This window comes from Hippoglossus hippoglossus, chromosome 9, assembly GCF_009819705.1.
Source record: "Hippoglossus hippoglossus isolate fHipHip1 chromosome 9, fHipHip1.pri, whole genome shotgun sequence".
Classification (NCBI taxonomy): Eukaryota; Metazoa; Chordata; class Actinopteri; order Pleuronectiformes; family Pleuronectidae; genus Hippoglossus; species Hippoglossus hippoglossus.
The window spans coordinates 14432515-14450864 of record NC_047159.1 but is presented as its reverse complement, the minus strand read 5'-3'; the positions used below and the strand labels follow the sequence as shown (position 1 = coordinate 14450864).

General features: G+C 43.5%; 2 protein-coding genes across 4 annotated transcripts in view; one reads left to right on the top strand and one right to left on the bottom strand.

The window, feature by feature from the left end:
* The window catches only part of bin3 (bridging integrator 3), a 29822-nt gene extending 24716 nt beyond the window's left edge, over window positions 1-5106 (top strand). The window contains exons 8-9 of the mRNA XM_034597091.1: window positions 731-865; window positions 3507-5106. Coding sequence (XP_034452982.1) covers window positions 731-865; window positions 3507-3653 — 282 coding nt within the window. The 3' untranslated portion in view covers window positions 3654-5106. The remainder of the gene's footprint in view (window positions 1-730; window positions 866-3506) is intronic.
* On the bottom strand, window positions 151-18139 carry acsl2 (acyl-CoA synthetase long chain family member 2). Of its 3 annotated transcripts, XR_004615090.1 has the most exons (22): window positions 17891-17976; window positions 17220-17223; window positions 13684-13934; window positions 13458-13572; window positions 12308-12372; window positions 12116-12217; window positions 11427-11526; window positions 10135-10313; window positions 9986-10018; window positions 9740-9791; window positions 9509-9582; window positions 9102-9179; window positions 8879-9013; window positions 8626-8760; window positions 7516-7684; window positions 7349-7437; window positions 7151-7267; window positions 6923-7066; window positions 6722-6823; window positions 6564-6635; window positions 6076-6471; window positions 151-161 (listed from the first exon to the last, which is right to left on the bottom strand). XR_004615090.1 is itself a non-coding variant. In XM_034597085.1 (20 exons), exons 2-20 carry the CDS (start codon window positions 13930-13932, stop codon window positions 6331-6333), a joined length of 2151 nt encoding a protein of 716 aa, XP_034452976.1. In that variant the 5' UTR covers window positions 13933-13934; window positions 18029-18139; the 3' UTR covers window positions 5636-6330. The 3 variants fall into 3 exon arrangements, 1 of the variants encoding a protein (XP_034452976.1); XR_004615089.1 differs by lacking the exons at window positions 17220-17223; window positions 17891-17976 and adding an exon at window positions 18029-18139; XM_034597085.1 differs by lacking the exons at window positions 151-161; window positions 17220-17223; window positions 17891-17976 and adding an exon at window positions 18029-18139 and having other exon boundaries at window positions 5636-6471.
* Window positions 18140-18350: the final 211 nt, after the last annotated feature.

The window sequence follows — 18350 nt, the reverse complement described above, 5'->3', positions numbered from 1 at the left end:
CTGCAGTGTTGCCTATGCTATTCGCTCTAACACATCCTCACATGGCGAGCCACCCACACACATTGAGAAAAGCACTGTCAGGGGAACAAAGCCTTGAAGAGGCCCCTACATCCCTGCCCTTTGAATCCCTGCACACTTAAAGAAATGATCCTGACAAAACACTTGTGTGCCATTTCAACTGGTAAGAAAACTAACTAAGGTGAACAGACCAAATCGTTATGCAGCAGATAAACAATATCTTGCAGTATGAATATAGCAACTCCCCCCCCCCCCCTGTCCCTTTTTAATGAAAAAAAAAAAAGAAATTCACCCTCTCTCACATATTCATTGTGCATTCCATAACTCCATGCCTACAGTAGACTACCCACTAATACATTCACACACAGATCAGTGGTGCTGGAGTCCACTCACAGCCAAGTCTGCCCACATTACCCACTCCTCCTCAGTGTGGTCGTGATCACAGCCTTTTTTTTGCGCTGCCTCTCCGTGGGAATTAGGGAAATATTTTTCTGAACAATAAGAAAAAGGACACTTGTGCTTGTGTGCTGAATTTACAAAAAAAAAAGTTTTTCTTTGCACATTTTTGTTTTTCTCTTGTTTAAATCCTTGTACAATGTGGAAGAATCTTTAATGTGTGCTATAAATTATAATCTATGATTATATGATCTGTGAAATCAGGCCTGATGGTGACCACTGTTGTTTTGTTTTCTGTCCCCCCTCCACACCCCAGGCCAGAGAGGAGCTGCGACCAGTCAGGGAAGACTTTGAGGTCAAAAACAAGCAGCTGCTGGACGAGATGCCCAAGTTCTTCCACAGCCGCATCGACTACTTCCAGCCCAGCTTTGAGGCTCTCATCCGGGCCCAGGTTAGTAACACCCCCCTCCCTGCAGAAACGCACACAATGAGACCAGCACACCCCAAAGTATGCTGTTGCAACCTGTGAGCTTTGGTTAAACAGGGTCTGATGAAAGGGAGTGTATAATCCTGGACGTCTGTCTCCCTCCATGCTGTCCTAATGTGATTAACCCCCAATGACAGCCCACACTGCTGTGTTTAGCCCAGGAAGGCCTCATCTGTGTGGCTCCAGCGCAGCCCTGCAAGCCTCCCTCTTAACCTGCCGCTTCTCTTAAAGCAGCTGGACATCTCAAGTTAGCGCCACCATGTCCCCCTCCCCCACCCCAGACCTGCCTGTCATTTCCTCCTTGGGACGGCCACTGGCATACTTCTAATTAGTAAACCAGATTAGCCCAGACCTAATGACAATTACGGAGTTTGATGATGTGCTTTGAACTTAAAATTAACAAAGTGAGTAATTGACTGTAACCAATATGAAAATATTCACACAAGTCTAAGCTCAAGATATTTTCTCTTTTGAGGTTGTTTACCTTTTACCTGCTTTTTATGGTGCAACAGTGCTTATTAGTCACACTAGCTAATCTACTCCATCTACATTATCTGTATTCATATTGTTGAACAAGATGAGTAAGCATTTCCACATTACATGCTTGTGTGGGGCCGTGGCTCAGGGGGTAGAGCGGGTTGTCCACTAATCACATGGTCACTCCCTGGCTCCTGCAGTCCTCATGTCGAAGGGCAAGATGCTGAACCCCAAACTACCCCTGATGATGTAACATGTGTGAGTGTGTGTTTTTGAGAGGCGCTCTATGTACTGAATGTCTCTATGTATGTCTGCACTGTGCGTGTGTGTGTGAATGGGTGAATGTGACCTGTAATGTAAAGTGTTTTGAGTGGTTATTAAGACTAGAAAAGCACCATTTACAATTTTTACACACACGCACACACAAACACACACACACACACACACACACACACACACACACAAACACTCACAGAGCAGCACGTGGGTGGTCAGTGGACCAGTGGACCACATCCCCAGCCTTGCTGCAGTTTCATCCTCCACTCCCTTCACTTCCAGCTGCTTGTTGCTGCTCAGCTCCCAGTGGCAGCAGGAAAAAGGCACAAAGGCAGCTTTTGTTGCGAGTCTTCATCTTCACTGCCACAAGTCCTGTCCAGAAACTGTCAGTGAGACACACTGCCCGACACGTTCACCTGTGCAGATGTTGATGAATTGCGACATTGTCTTGTTGAATTCACTGCTGAATGTGCTCATAGCAGAAAACACTTACAAGATGACTTCCTTTGTCTCTTTATTTCTCTGATTGTCTGTCTCCTGAAACAGTGATCACACAGTGTTTAGGGACTCGCTGGACACAATGAAACTTAAATTACTCAGTGTCTTTGTAGGCTCAGAGGTCAAAGTGTAACCTCTGTATATAAATATTAAGCAGCTGGAACTATGGTGTGTTAAAATGCCTTCATAGAAGTCATGTAAATCAAAGCTCTGGCTTCACCCGAAGGCTGTTTTCTGTATTGTAGGAGGTCACAGTTGTGTGAGGCTGTGTTTGTTTTCCGTGTGGTGACTCCACTAATTGGAATAGTATTGTCTCTGCTACAGAAGTCACCCAGACACTGATCTGGTGTACATTATCATCACTTGTCACATGCACATTTCCGATGGCCGTTTCAACAAGCCACTTTTGGTTAAAAAAAATAATATATATATATATATATAAATGTATATATCCGCTTTACCCCCACAGACACCAGTAACCCAATACTTACTGCCCACTCATGTGGTTTAGGTGGCAAATATTGTTATAAACATACAGAGGTCTTTGACATTGATCATTTAAAAGGTTGTTTAAAAACCTGACCTTCCGGATGACCGTGTCAAATCTGCTAAGAACCGAGACAAATGTCTTTATTTGAAGATGGAAGATTTGTTCTGCTATTTCCATTTTGAACCAACCCTTCTGCTGTGAGAATTTCTCCCACTAGTATCTCAGTAGGTCTTTCTGTGGTCTACAATAGGACACGTGCGATTTTAGAGAGGCCGACCCTTAAGAGCCTCGTATGCATCGCTGCGTGAATAAATATTGAGATGTGTGTGTGTGTGTGTGTGTGTGTGTGTGTGTGTGTGGGTTTCAAGGGGTTGTATTTCCCAGTACTTTCATTCTCTGCCTACTCTTCTGGAGTCTTGTAATGTGATTAAAGTCTATTAATCATCAAAGCAACTCTCTAGGGAGCCTGACTCATGAACTAAGGGGAAGAAGCAGGGGTGGGAAGTGTCAAAAAAGCTTTCAGTGAACACTCTTTACCTCTTGTTCAGATCGGGAGAGAAAAGCAGGGTCACTACCCACTGAATTTGTGGCTTTGTCGAAGTTGTTTGATATCTCTGGGCTCCCTCTTCTCCTCTCAAATCATTTCTCATTAGTGAGGTTGAAGAGCTTTGAGATCAGCAGCCTTCAGACTTGTGCAAGTAAAACCCAGGTTAGATTGTGCAAGTGGAGCAGAGTTTGGACATGATTTTTGGAAGTTTTTCCACAGAGGCATTTAGGAGAGGTCTGTGGACTGTCCAGTCTTTATCGAAGGATTTTTTTTTTTTCACTATCACATCATTTTCCTTTTTCTGTCCTGCCCCTCAGGTGGTCTATTTCACTGAAATGTACAAGATCTTCAGCGAGTTAACAGACGAGATCGACCAGGCAGGGCTGACTGACGAGCAGAGGGAGAGGGAGACCGAGGCCAAGCTCAGCGAGTTGCGTGCTCTGTCCATTGTCGCCGACGACTGAGGGAGGAAAGCCGAAAACCGGGATAGGCTGCTTTCATGCCTCTCTGAATGGATTGCACTCTTTTCAGGCTCCTCCGCGCAGCGCAAACGGACAGCAGTGGCCTTCACCTGATTATCAGTTTGCCCCCCCCCCCCCCCCCCCCCCGGCCCATTCCTCTTGCACTACACTCCCCATGTTTCATTCTATCTACCGAGACCCTGCAACTCAGAGCAGCTGAAATGCCACATTAACTAAGCCATCAGCCAAGTGCAGCATTATAAGCCAACAGTTTTTTTTTTTTAAGTTTAGGAATCGAACAGCTCTCGTCTGAACTGATTAACTTGGTGACATTTCTTGGTTTAATGAATATCTATAAGCATTTGTTTAAATAAGCAAGGAAACAAGCAAGGACATGATTTATTAGTCACACTGCTACGTTAACAGCGGTCAGTGAAACATAGTTTAATATATTTCCCAACTTTAAAATTACAAACACTACAGACTGAATGTTAACGTACTGTATGCTATCGGCAAAAAAAATGTATTTCTGTATTTTGGCCTTTGCTGGTGATCTGTGTGTGAAGCTCTGTGCCATGATGTGCAAGGGCTTTTAATGAAGATGTAACAGGCTGATGGTAACGTCACCTGTGAATAACGTGCCTACATTGTCCTGATAGTGGCTGTAACATGAAAACTAATTTGTGTGAAGTCAGAATGTGCCTGTGCAGCAGTGTTGAAAGATCGACCACTTAACTGGTCGGCTGCGGAGAGAATAAGAACAATCACTGTCCATAACAAAGGCTGGTGCTCCCTCTAGCGGAAAACACTGATCATGACACACATTTTCCTTTTATTCAAACCATCCATCCTTTGTTCTATTGTTAGTGGTTCAGCTCCTCTGTTAATAAAGAAGCTCCTCTAATGAAGACGGTCCTCTCCCTGCCCTGTACACCAGGGACGGAAGCCAACTGTTTTTGGCTTTTCTTTGTATCGGACCAAAATATGTTGTGAGTGTCATTTGTTTCCACCGTCATCAGGAACAGCCTCAGTACGATGACCATGCTCTGGTTAGTGGAGCCACATCGTAGTGCACACACGCTGATCGCTCCCATATCACGTCAGTGGATTTTTTTTTTTTAGGTGTCATAGCAAGAAGTTTATTTATTAATTGACAGTCCTGTTTGGTTTTTTAATATTGAAACAAAAATGATTTGTTTTCACGTTGCATCATGGAACGTACATCTGTTATGTTTTTAAAGTGTATTAATGAAGGTGTTTTTGTAAATAATGAGTTAAAGTTGTAGAAGAGGTTGATTTTTTTTTTTTCTTTTTTTTTTTTAACGTAACTAAGTGAACACTAACGCTAGTGTTTGTTTTATTTAGGTTTTAAATACATTAATGCTACAAACACAATGTTTTTCTGATGTCATCTCGATGTATAATCAGTCATGAAATAAATGAACTGTGAGAATACGAATCAATCCTCTTTGTTAACCTATTATTACCCCCGCCTAGGAGGTTGTGTTTTTATCTGTTTGTCTGACTGTTAAAAGAATTACGCAAAAACTACTGAATGGATTTCCATGAAACTTGGTGGAAAGAATCCAGTAGACGTTGGTGTGGATCTGCATTAGGGGGCAGATCCAGGATTGTCTTTCCACTTTAACACTGAGGGATTGGGTGTTTTTCAACATTTCCCTTGATATCTCAGAACAATTCATGGATCTTGATGAGAAGAATCTGGCATGTTAAGGGAACAGATATTTATGAGTGTGGCTAATTTGGTGCGGATCCAAATACAAATCTGCATGTAGTGAATTGAAAACCTGAGGGCAATGTTGGGTCTTGACAGGTATGTGCTCTACTGAGTGACTCTAGTTACTATTGTTCTGCTGCCCTGATGAACTGGAGTTTGGATAACGACTCCATATTTAGGAGGTCGAGTGCAGGAGTTGTGAGATTCAAACAAACGTGCTGTAGTTAAATGACACAAAGGAAAGTCATCAGTTTCTAAACTTTATTTCTGTTCGGTTTCGCTTTACAGGAATTAGTCAGTAGTGTCCTGTTGACATTTGTCAACATAAGAAGTATTTACAGTACAGTCATTTTATTATACAAGTCATTGCTGCTTGAAACCATCATTAGTTGAAATGATTTATCTTCAGGTGAAGGATTACAGGCTACCACTGGTTTATAAATATCTCCAATTAGAAAAATGCATGAGCTAAAATCAAGGATGTTCATGGAAAAGCTTTTATGATGGTGAACCATCGACCTTAAAATACAGACCTACAATTAATGCAAGTTCTAACAAGTACAGTGTCCCTTTAAAAAAAACCTTTGTCTGGGAAAAGAACACAGCAGCAAAATGTAGTTGTCTCTGCAGTTTGCTTTATCTAGTAACTTTTGAGATTCTCCGCTCTACAACTACACAATAATTTACGCAAGTGAGACAGGAATGTAAAATAAAAATAAGTCTTATTTTCCATGTAAAGAGTTAATACATTACACATGTGCAGGATGTGGACACGGGTGGTGGATATAAGACTCAATAAAATAAAAACAAAAACAGCATATTTCCATTTTTAAATTTCAGACGAGGCACTGCTGGACATTTAATGTTCTACTCCCACCCCCCCTTATTGGACACCAGTTACTCCTGGCTGTTGTGTGTGAATTACTGAGTAGAGTCCTGTAATTAAAAGGCCGTCTTGCTGTATATGCTCGATATCTGTTCCTCAAAGACTCTGCGGATGTCGGCACGTCTACTTTTCAGGGTGGGTGTGAGGAGGCCGTTGGCGACGCTGAACGTCTCCGGATGCAAGTGAAGGTCTTTCACCTGAAAGGAGGAAAAGACATGAAAGCAAAACCACAGTCAGTATTGGTGGGTTTGTAGCTTAAACATTTGAACTGTCTGCAGTGATCGCTCACTTGTTCAAAGGACTTCAGCCCTGCTTCCTTTCCCACGGCTTTCATGTCCTCTAATACTGCCTTCTTCACGTCCTGTTGGAAGGCACATTTTTTAAAAATCCATGCGCCACCGTACAGTAATGATTATTTAAGAAATTAAATATTGAGATCTGCCTTACAGGATTCTGGCAGAGCTCCTCGTAGGACCCCACACATCCCCGCTCTTTAGCCCAGTCAACAAACACCTCCACGTCAGGTACAACTATGCCTATGAGATAAGACTGGAATACAAGAGAGGAATCAAATATTTAACTCTTGCCTTGAGGCATGTTTTGTTAATAGATCAACTGAATAGGATTTGCATCGGATTAGCTTTGTACCTGTAAACTATCTCCGTGCACAAACACCTGGAGCACAGGAACACAGCGCATGTAGACGTTTTCTATCTTTTCTGGAGCAATGTATTCTCCCTGGGACAACTTGAAGATGTGCTTCTTTCTGTCGACGATGCGTAGCGTCCCGTTCTGGCAGGGGAGAAATGATATAAATGCCCATTTGCTCTCTTGTGATTATATCACATATCATATCTGTCACCTGTCTTAACTTACTGGAAGCCACTGGCCCACATCCCCACTGTGCAGCCAGCCGTCGCTGTCCAAGGCCTCAGCCGTCCTCTCGGGATCCCTCAGGTAGCCTCGGAACACACTGGGACCGCGGATGCAGATCTAACACAGGATTCGGCCGTGAGAAGAGTCGGCAGGCATCAAAATTGTCTGTCAATTTGCAGAATGAAGAGTCCGACTCACCTCTCCTTCTCCGTTCTTAGCGTAGTATTTCATGTCGGGGATGTCCACCACCTTCACCATGGCGCAGGGTAAAGGAGCTCCAACGTGACCTGACACACACAAACACACCTGCTGAGGAGAGGCAGCACAGAAGCAACAAGCCACTGGGAAATCAGACAGTCTCTTACCTGCAGTCCAGTCCCCCGGCATAGAGAAGGTGCAGCCTGCGGTGCACTCTGTCTGACCATAGCCCTCAAATATCAGGCAGCCCAGAGTGGCCCTGAGGAAGGACAGCACTGTGGGGGAGATGGGTGCTGAAGCCGTCAGGGCAAACCGCAGATTTCCTCCTAAATTGGCCTGAAACAGAGGAAGTGCACGCAGTATTTGTTTAAAGCACCATTCTAACAATGATCACCGTTGGTCATATTTCCCATCTGCATCGACCACAACAAGCCAGAAACTTTCAGTCCCTGTTTGTCTGTGTGCAGGCTTCTCCAGTGAACTCCCACAGGGCCAATAGGCTCTGGGGGATTTTGGCTCTCACTGCTGGAATAGTTTGGAGACAAATTTGTTGATACTTCCAGGGCGACTGGTGCCACTGTGTTAACTTCTACAAAACATAAATAGTGACAAATATTAGTAAAAGTCTCAAATGACTAAAAGAGATGTTTTAGGGGTTGATGCCACTTGTCCTCTTAACCATAGACTGTATATAGAGATGGAAGATGTGTCTCCACTTCCTCACACTATCCAGAAATTAAGCCAAAGCGTCCATGATACAAACGCTGCCCTCTTGTGCGCAGTAGTGATCAGAGGATCAAGCCACGATAGGGAGGTCCCACCGATACGCATGCTCGACCAATCCTGAGTCAGTCTCAACTGTCAATCATGTCATTTCACCCCATTTTTATAGCGTCAAATAACAAATTAAAACCAATCTAACCAGACAGACAAACACTGAGAAATACACCAGAGTGATAAGAACTACCTTAAATGAAACAAACCAACTGTGAGAAAAATTTGATGTATACTTTGACTTTTCAGTTTGGTCTATGTCCCATCCAATGACACAAAGGAGGCAGGATTTATGACATATACTGGAGCCAGCCACTAGGTGGCAATCAAGACGCTTTGGCTTTACTTTTGGGGAGCTGTTATATCCATCTTTATGTGTATAGTCAATGATTTTTTGTTAAGAGCCAATCATATAGCCTAATATTCTACATCCTAATGTAACACAATAGAAATATAGATATACAGCAAAGGAACTGCAAAGAAAAAAGCTTTCAGCAACTGACCTGGATCCTGTTGAACACCAGTTTGTCCCACAGACTGTTGTTACGTACAACCCCGCTGCTCAGCTCCGCCTGCTTCCTCCTCACGGCGTAGTGAAGCAAAGCCCGTCGCAGCGGAGAGGTCACTGAGCCCAGGATCTTTACACACATCAGTCAAAATGGAAATCAACCGAAAATGAGCTTTAAAATATAACCTACAAGGAATTATGCCCTCTAAGTGCCGTGTAAATGACAAGATCGGAAAACGTTAGCTGACCTTGTCATAGATGCGGTTGAGTAATCGAGGCACGACAGGAAAGAAGGTGGGTTTAAGAGTTTTAATGTCATCCATGAGGAGAGAAATGTCCCCCTGGTAGAATCCTACTCTGGCCCCGTGGCAGAACATAGAGACCTGGATCACAAATACATGTTCTTTTTTTCTTTTTATCAACACAAAAACACACATTAGAAAACAAACTTCTGAGAAGAGGATCAAGTACCTGAATCATCCTCTCAAACATGTGGGCAAGCGGCAGGTACGAGATCGACACATCCTCCTGCTGGATCACAAACGAACCCTGAGAGAAAACGAGACATAAAATGAGCAAAGCACTAGGGAGAGATAAAGTTCAGGCGGCAGCGGCGGCATACGGTGAAGCCTCGCAGGCAATCAAACATGCTGTATGGCTTTTTCAATAGCAGTTAGATAGCAGAATCTTTATACTGGGGCAATTAGTTAAAGTACCTCGCAGCGACAGGGGCAATCAAACACCCAATTAATCATACCATTAGACACAGCAGGGAGAGAGAGGGACAGCTCGGAGATACAGAGACACAAGCAGATGGGAAGTGGTGGAAGCTGTGAGGCTGTTCTCAATTAGACAAGGAGGTGGAAGAGTAGACAGACCTCCAGGATCTTAATGACAGAGGAAGTGTTGGAGGCGATGTTGCCGTGGGTGATCATGGCTCCCTTGGGCTTCCCTGGATAAATAAACAAGACATTATTGCAGTGCTCCGCACAGCAAAGGAAACTACAGCGGTGCCATAAAGAGCGGTTGTTAGTGGGCACTGAAGGACACTTCTCTAATGATGTGAGTGAAGGATAATTAGGGGAGAGACTCAGGAGATCAGACGATACCTGTGGTTCCACTGGTGAAGCAAACCACGGCCAGATCCTGGGGCTGGGGCGGCTACAGCAGGCAGCAATAAAATATGACAATATGACATCGGGCTTCCTCCACTCTTAATTTAAGCAATGTTTACAAGTGAGTGTTAATTATATCGTATGGGACAGGAGCAACAATAAAACTGTCAACATGGTATTTAGAGGGGGATCAGGTATTTACTGGAACCAGCTTGATGGGGTGATGTACGTAAAACTCACCACAGGATCTTTGAGGTTCTGCCTTCCCAGCTCCTAGGATGTGGACAAAGTGGAGTTGATCATATCAATTTACATCAGCAGCATTGATTAAAGGGGAGACACTTCAATGAGTCTGCATTACAGGGACTCGGTACTTCCACCCTGCTCACCATGAGCTGCTCCAGTTTCAAAACCTCCACCTCGCAGGCCTTCGCCCGCTCTACGAAGGCCTCGCTGAAACTGTTAAAGAGGACCAGGCAGGCGAGCTTGGGAGTCACGCCTTGCTCCTTGTTCTCTAACAGAGCGGCTGCCTTCTCCTCGCTGTCACAGATCACCAGGGAGATCTCGGCTGAGGACGCACCACGACACGACACACAGATGAGATCGACTTTACACATCAGATGCAGGAAAAATCAAGTCTCACGGCAGCAGAAATACAAGAACTGATGCATTTAGGACATTAGAAAATAATAATAATAATAATAATAATAATAATCTAGTACTATCTACTATATAAAAATGAATAAAAAACTAAATCAAAACATCACTTTATACTATGTCCAGTAATTTTGGAAAGTAGGTGCATGTGCTCAAGAATTAAACTAAATATATTTCATAGTGCTACTACCACAGTGCACCTAACAGCTATAGTTATGTGTGGCTTTGCAAATTCAGGATTTTACATTAAAGACATAGAACTAGAAACATTTGTGGATTTTATCCAGTTACAAAAAAGACTATGAGATATTAGCAGTGTTACCAAAGAGAGAGATCCCCTTAACACAAATTACAGAGCTTAGTATGTTTCGCTAATAATACAATCGTATCATTATCAGACCTGTATGACAAATTAATGTGGGGCTTGATATTTAACAGTTACACCTTACTGATAACAAGAAAGAAAGAAAGAAAACACAAATACTGCCAAATATGTAAAGTGTAAACCTACATGCATATCTTCTGTGCATTTTTACTAAATTAAAGTTTTCATACAAACTTATATAAACAAGCATAAACACTGGCTCATATCAGATGATTCTTTGCCAGAAAACCAATAAATCAGTCAAAGTCTCCTGTGAAAACAAGTACTTTTACTCCTAATTAAGTATTTTACCATACAGTATAATACCTTTAAGAATACTTGACCTGAACTAAAGAGTATTTTCTTTCTTTCCAACATGATGTATATATATATATATATATACTTTTCTCCGATATTTTCTTACGTTATTATTTTTCTGTACATCAATTAAACATCTGCACAGAGTTTGTGTTTCAGTCTACAAAACAAATTACTGTGAGAAAGGTCATTGTGGTGGTCAGTACACAATTTTCAATTAGAGGAGGCTGACACACCACTAATGACACATTTGTGAACTGGTCCTTTAAATAATAATGAAATCTCATTATTATCATTGTATATTGATGTTAATTCCTACATGAAGGGTTCGGGTTTTCTCACCCAGGGTGAGTATGTGGACCATGGCCTCCAGCCCCAGTGTGTCATACAGAGGCACCACCGCCATGGAGTAAGTGTAGCAGGCCAGCTCTGTGATGATCCACTGTGACCAGCAGAGGGAGACAGAGCAGCACTGTTAGACTCCTTTCACCCACTGATGTATATTTGTTGAGTCACATGTCTAAACATGAGAGACGTTTCTCCGTTAGTGTCTATATTACATGAATTTCATCTTTACAAAATAAACAAAACCATGTTCAACATAATAAAAGCACAACCCACATGGAAGATCAATGTGATGGAGCAGAAACTCATGTCTGACTCTCAGTTTACACGACTGAGCGTGAAGCAACAGAAGTGGCCCTGCCTCATGGATATATTAAAAATGAATTTGAGAGCAGACATGTTCCAATATTAGCTGCCCTGGAGACCCACATTCACCAGCAGCTCTCTGAGCTCAATATGAATGAAGGCAAACACACTTTCAGGACACCCGCAGACAAACACAAATCCCATTTTAAATGTCATAACTCAATAGGAATAGTTGTGATCCTGGGGCTCCAATAGTCGAATCATCATTCACAATGTGTGCATATGAGAAAATATTAAGTTTTACTTTGGTGACATATCATTTTAAACCATAGGGCTCACAGGAAACCAACCAGTGTGGGAGCAAAGTGATGACTATGTACCTCTGGCCTGTTTTGTGCAAATAACCCGACAAACTGCTGCGGGTTCGGCTGACAGCCTTTAGCCAACAGCCCAGAGCCCAGCACCTGCGCCCGCTCAGCCACCTGGAGGATCGGAGACAAACAGTAAAGAGTAGCACATCACACTGAACCGTTGTGATGACTGGACCATCAAAATACTAAGACATGTCAGACCTCAGTGTAGGAGATCCACTGGTAGGGCTGACCCGGTTTCCTTGAGCCAAGGCACGCACCATTTCCTGAAGGACCCAAGACAAAAGACTAACACCAGTTAAAACCAAGGCCCTGTTCTGTCCTGACAGACCCGATCACGGTCAGCACTAAGTACATCACATTTGGGTGTGTTCACAACTGTACTTAACAGAGATGTTAAAAGGATAGTTCACCAAAAAATTGAATTTCACTCATTATCCACTCACCACTATGCCAATGGAGGGGTGGGTGAAGTGTTTGAGTTCACACTACTGCTTCTGCTGTGTCATCCAAGTGTCAACAGTTCTTTACACCTAAATGTCCACTGTTATACTGTGATAGCTGCAGTAACTGCAGCTTGGCGGTGTGTGCGCATGAACGTGGCTCCGGGCTGGGAGGATAACAGCCGACATTTAGGCTAAAAACGTGGTGTTAATGACGCCGTTTAGAGTCGAATTTGAATGTTGGGGCTTGTGGACACTTGTATGACACCACAGGAGCAGTATGGAGGCATGTTATGTATTTTTTCAGTTTTTATTTTACGTCTAAAGAAGAAGTCCTGTATACTCCAATTGTATTGGATTTGGCTTCAACGCTGTTTACCCCTGAAACTTCAAAAGTGTTTTGTGGACTGAAACACTTCACCCACCCCCCCATCAGCATAGTGGTGAGTAGACAATGAGTGCATTTTCACTTTGTGTGAACTATCCCTTTAATACCAGGTCTGAAGATTTATAGCATCGTGAAATTGTTTAACTCAGGACGTGTCCAGTGGAATTATATTGTAGTGTATTATAATTGTAGCTCTGACACAACAAAGTAGTAGATGATAAAGAAATATTTTGAATTTTATTGTATAAATGTCATGTTAATCAATAGTTCTTAACTGTTAGTTAACTAGTTGTTATTATATCATTCTAAAACATACTTTATCAGACTTTATGTGCAGTTCGGTGACTTTGACATAAATTTGACTGTTGAACAAGTAACGAGTTTAAATTTGAAGATAAATCAGTAAATTACTTTTGGATGAATTGATGGGCTGTTGCTTAAAATCTTACTGATCGTCAGCTTTGATAACACAACTAATACAGTTGAATTGATGTGTGGCGACAGTGTCCAGTGTGGTCACCTGAGATCTTCAGGCCTCTCTGGAACATGTCGTAATACGTCCTGGTGTCATCGTAGTAAAACTCCAGCAGGGAGTCATCTTTAAGAAGAGCCGATCTCCTGCAGCTGGGATCTCCCTGCAACCAACACCGCTCTCATCAGACACAGTAAAAAACACTGCTGTTATATTGATGAGGGACATTAACACAGACAGTGATGATTCAAGTGAGCGACCACAATCCACTCACATTCACAGCTACGGACTGGGCTTGGAGATCGCACGGGGGACGCATGGGTCGAGGACGGGTCACCAGCCAGTACGCAGTGAGGGAGGCCAGCGCTCCCAGGCCCAGCAGAGAGGAGGGGGACAGAGACAGCGAGGACAGAGATAAGGAGGACAGAGGCAGAGATGGCAGAAGTCTCCAGAAGTCGTCCGCTTCAGAGCCTTTGAGTCCCGAGCTGGAGCGAAGTGACCCTAACCACTCCTGAAAATGCATAGCTGAGAGAAGAGGAGAGGGGGAAGAAAAGAAAAAAAGAATCACTCTACAAGTAACTATAGATACTTCCTCTAACTATCACATCCATCTACACCATTAAAATACTTTACATTATCGCGGGGGAGGGGGCTGGAGCCAATCAAACTTGGGCAAGAGGCGGAATACACCCTGAAGGTCGTCACTGTATCGCAGGGCTGACATACAGAGTCCATACAGAGAAAACCCACGAAAACACGGGGAGAACATGTAAATACCCCGACTGAACCAGGATTCGAACCGGAAACCTTCTTGCTATGAGGCGATGCAGCACCACCGTGCCACCCTCTATCTACACCTGACATCTTTTTACAATTCATTCATTAATTGTTTAGTCCAAAAATAGTTATTTTTAAAACCCCAAGTTAACATCTTCAAAGTACTTGATTGTCCACCAAACAGTCCAAATAAAGACTTTCATTACTTATATCTAAAATAAGGGCAACATGTTTTTATAAATTCAAAAGCTGAACCCACCAAATGTTTGTTTTCTAATCGACAAAATGAACTATATAAAACGGTATAAACTTTAACATCTTAAAGCGACCCTCTAGCCTCGAGCAATGTAAACTAGTGGCATACAATCTACCTTAAAACACAGAATGCAACAAAACCAAAAATAATAGTGTGATTAAAAGCATTCTTCCGCTTCTGAAACTATAAAGTCTGGTTAGGAGACTGGATCCCACTGGGTCACAGGCTTGGCACCATGCACACACAAAGAGAGAGAGAGGGGGAGAGAGAGAGAGAGAGAGAGAGAGAAAAGGCCTGAGCTGTATACAGGACAGGAGGGGGGAGGGTCGGGGTGAGACACCAGGAAGTAATAATGATTGGCTTAAAAGAAACAGGCACCGAGGTTACTCTGAGGCATGTTGTGCCTCTCTCTTTCATCCAACGGGGAGCGAGAGAGACCGGGGTCGGTACAGTGGAGAATCGAGGGGTTGGTGATGAGATAGGGTGAGGGGGACGACCACGGGGGGGGGGGGGGTAAGTCCCCCCTCAGACTCCCTGCCAGAGTCTTTATTGTTCATATCCAAAACTGAATGACAGAGGGACACAGGGGGAGAGGCAGTGTGAGGACGACTTATGGCCCCAAAACAAACTTCCACTGTGTTTAAAAAGTAAAACACTTCAACCTAAAACTGCTCATTTCACCCCCTCCCCTGACAGACCACTTCATCTTCCCTTGGGCAAAGAATTCACGTCATTGAATAAATCTCCCCTTTCCCACATCCCCTCCCCTCCCCAAAAACCCCTCAACCTCTCACCCACTTTCTCCCCCCCCCGCCGCCCCGGGTGCCCAATAGAAGAGGGGATAAAGAGTGGTATCGCACCCCTCCCTCCTCTCTAACCGGGCCGATGCCGAGCTGCTTCCCTTCCCTGCCTGAGCAGAGAGATGCCGCACGGCCCCTGAAGACTGACGCCACAAACTTCAGAGGGTTTCGAGCATCGATATTTGTGAGTTGAAGCTGCTCAGTCGCCACTTTACACCTGCAGGTGTAACAAAGCAGCGGCTGATCCCCTCCAGCTGAATAAAGGGGAAGCAAAAGGGCTTTATGAAATTTGACATCCCAAAAAAAACAAAAGAGACAGTCTGCTGTGAAGAGAGCTTCCTGTAGTCTCTCTCCACCCGCTCCCTCCTCTCTCACTCCCATTCATAAAGCCTATTGTCAAGGCCCAGACAGGGACCATTGTGCTCCCAGCTTTTACTCCGTGGAAGACATGAGACAAAAGACAATGGCTCTCACACACATGTGAAGACACACTGAAGGGAAATACACTTTCTCTGCTGTGGGAGAGACAAACCTGAATGTCCTGGCGTTTATCACCTGGATTTCTACTGATGGGAGTTTATCGCAGGACCCATGACAGAGACGCGTTAGCGAGGGATCACGCAGCATCAAGTGGAGCAGATTACATTTGTGTTTGGTGCAAATGATTAAAACATGGAGATGACCTGACATCTTGCCATGCAGTGCACAGAACATGCAGCAGAATGCAGGTTCACAGGGAGCGAGCAGGCGTGTAACAGATTGCCTGAGGCCGACTGCAAGTCTGTGCACATTAACTGCTGCTGACACGCAGTGACAGAGCTGAGACCATATTCAGAACTACAGTGTAGTATGTCACATAAAAAAAACAAAAGAGCAACACACGTGGACATGGAATGTGCAAAAACAGAAACCAAAAACTGGTTCTGGGGAAGATCTGGCATGAATGAAACTGCCAAACTGTATTTCAGATTGATCGAAATGGAACAGGTTCAAATTAATTATATTAAAATGGGAGATTACAAAATTTGTATTTAAATGTAAATTTTGAAGGTATTAATAATGAAAGAATGTTTACCAGGGCTATAATATAAAAAGTATAAAAGTAGCTTCATCATAAGCTTCTTTATGTTTTTGGTGAAGTAAAATGATTGAGAAATAAAAAAGGAGCAGGTGCAGAAAAGAGGAAAGTAAACTCAGTTTCTCTTGTGACACGTCTGGCAGCCAGATTCTGTTCAAGTTTAAAATAAATTTTCAGTCAAACATGAAACGAGCAGTCAAGGCTCCTTTTAACAAATAGGTGCAGAATGTCTTTTTCCCTCTTCTCACAGACAGACAGAAAAGGGCTGACATATGTGCTGGAAGAGAGCCACTGCTGGTTTTGCCATCTACCTGTTAAAACCAAGAATATAGACTCAGCAACAGAATGAGAGGAGACTCTGTACAGTAGCCTACAGAACTAGGGGGAGCAATGCTGGGGGACGTTTTCCCCTCTGACCTAAAAAACTACAGGCGGTAACTTGAAGAGGGGGGGGGGGAGGCAGCATTTTGTACCCACACCACCACCAGCAGCAGCAGCAATGAACCCTGCACACTTTCCATGTGCCCAGAGTGGTGAATGGTCCGATCGAGGGGAGATGAGGAGAGAGGGGACACGTGACCCCGGCCGGGCAGAGGGGGGAAACCAGAAACAGGAGAAAAGAATGAAGCTCAGGGGTGTTTTCTGGCTGTGATTCCCAAACCAAGCGTGAAGAACACATACACACACTGGTCACAATGATGTTTTTCTTGCCCAGGAGGAAGGAGGCGGAGAATAAATGAGTGAGACCTGGCATCCTGCACGTAGAGAACACCTTCGCTCTCCACAAGTCGATCATGAGTCAGGATTCTCACAAACAATGGCATATTTGTGCATTTCTGTTTTCTGCAGCATCACGGGTTCAAACGTGACTGTGCAAAGGTAATCCTCCTCCAGTGTTTGGTTCTCCTGGCACCACACCTCATGGCTGCACTTGTGAATCAGTGAGTGTTTTTGTGCACCAGTGCACGTCACCCAGCCTTGCACGACTGGCAACGCACAGGCCTCAGCTGCCACACTGTGCCGCGGAGCTGTCAGACACTCACATGGGATCTGGAGATACCAGAGAAGTTGGCATTCGGCCTTGTGGGTAATTGTTGTATTTTATGCCCCAGAATGAAATATCAAGACATGTAGAAAATGCACAAACAAACAACACAAAGCAGGACGAGAGTAAATGTGCAGGATTGTGATTTTAACTAAAACAATGTCAGAAAACCTTCACTTCAGGGCTGAAGCACTTTCCAACCATAATTATCCTCAGTTTGGATCAGGGACAACATTCCACAGCTATGTGCTTCACTTGACAGTTACTCACTAGTGCATGCCAGCTTTTTTAAGTACACTGCAATAGCAGATGTATCTATAAACTCTATAGGAGGAGAAAAGCTGCAGGAGAACAGCATGAGTTAAAGCTTCAGATGAGCAAATGCAAACTGCAAAACAAAATCTCATGAATAAACTATTATTACTAATCACTGCCTGTGTCTCATCACTGGGTCTCTCCGGGATCCAGTGATGGAGAGTGAAGGTGTAAAACTACAAACTGCAGTTAGTTACCAGACTCACTCACTGTCCTCAGACTCTCAGCTCCCAGCGCTGCAGTCCAACTTCCCTCTGCTCAGGATCACAAAGTCTTCAGAGTCGAGAGGAACAGAGAGAAAACAAACCAATACAGAAGGAAAGGAGAGAAAGATTGATGGAGACTCACCTTAGAAAAACTCAGACCTCCAACTTTATCTTAGATTGCGATCCCAAATTACAACTTCAGCTGCAGCTCCATCGAGATCCGTGATAGTTAGATAAGCTAGAGATAGTATACATCCATATCCTGTCGGTATTTTCACAATAAACTACCACAAATGGCGGCATTGTGCCTCGCCGAGATTAATAATTGTAGAGGTATAAAAATAAATGCATAAATAAACAATTAAATGTAGAAAAATACATAAATAAGCCAACAATGTAGAAATATGTAAATACGTGTATAAATAAACAAATACATGAAGAAAATATAAATAAATACCTACATA

Bases quoted from the DNA above. Each gene is read 5' to 3' on its own strand.
- acsl2 (XM_034597085.1), bottom strand. From the start codon at position 13,932: ATGCATTTTCAGGAGTGGTTAGGGTCACTTCGCTCCAGCTCGGGACTC. The intron at 9,792-9,985 runs GTGAGTTTTACG...TGCCTGCTGTAG, and splicing joins AGAACCTCAAAGATCCTGTG to CCGCCCCAGCCCCAGGATCT. The intron at 6,824-6,922 runs GTACAAAGCTAA...CTTGTATTCCAG, and splicing joins TGCACGGAGATAGTTTACAG to TCTTATCTCATAGGCATAGT.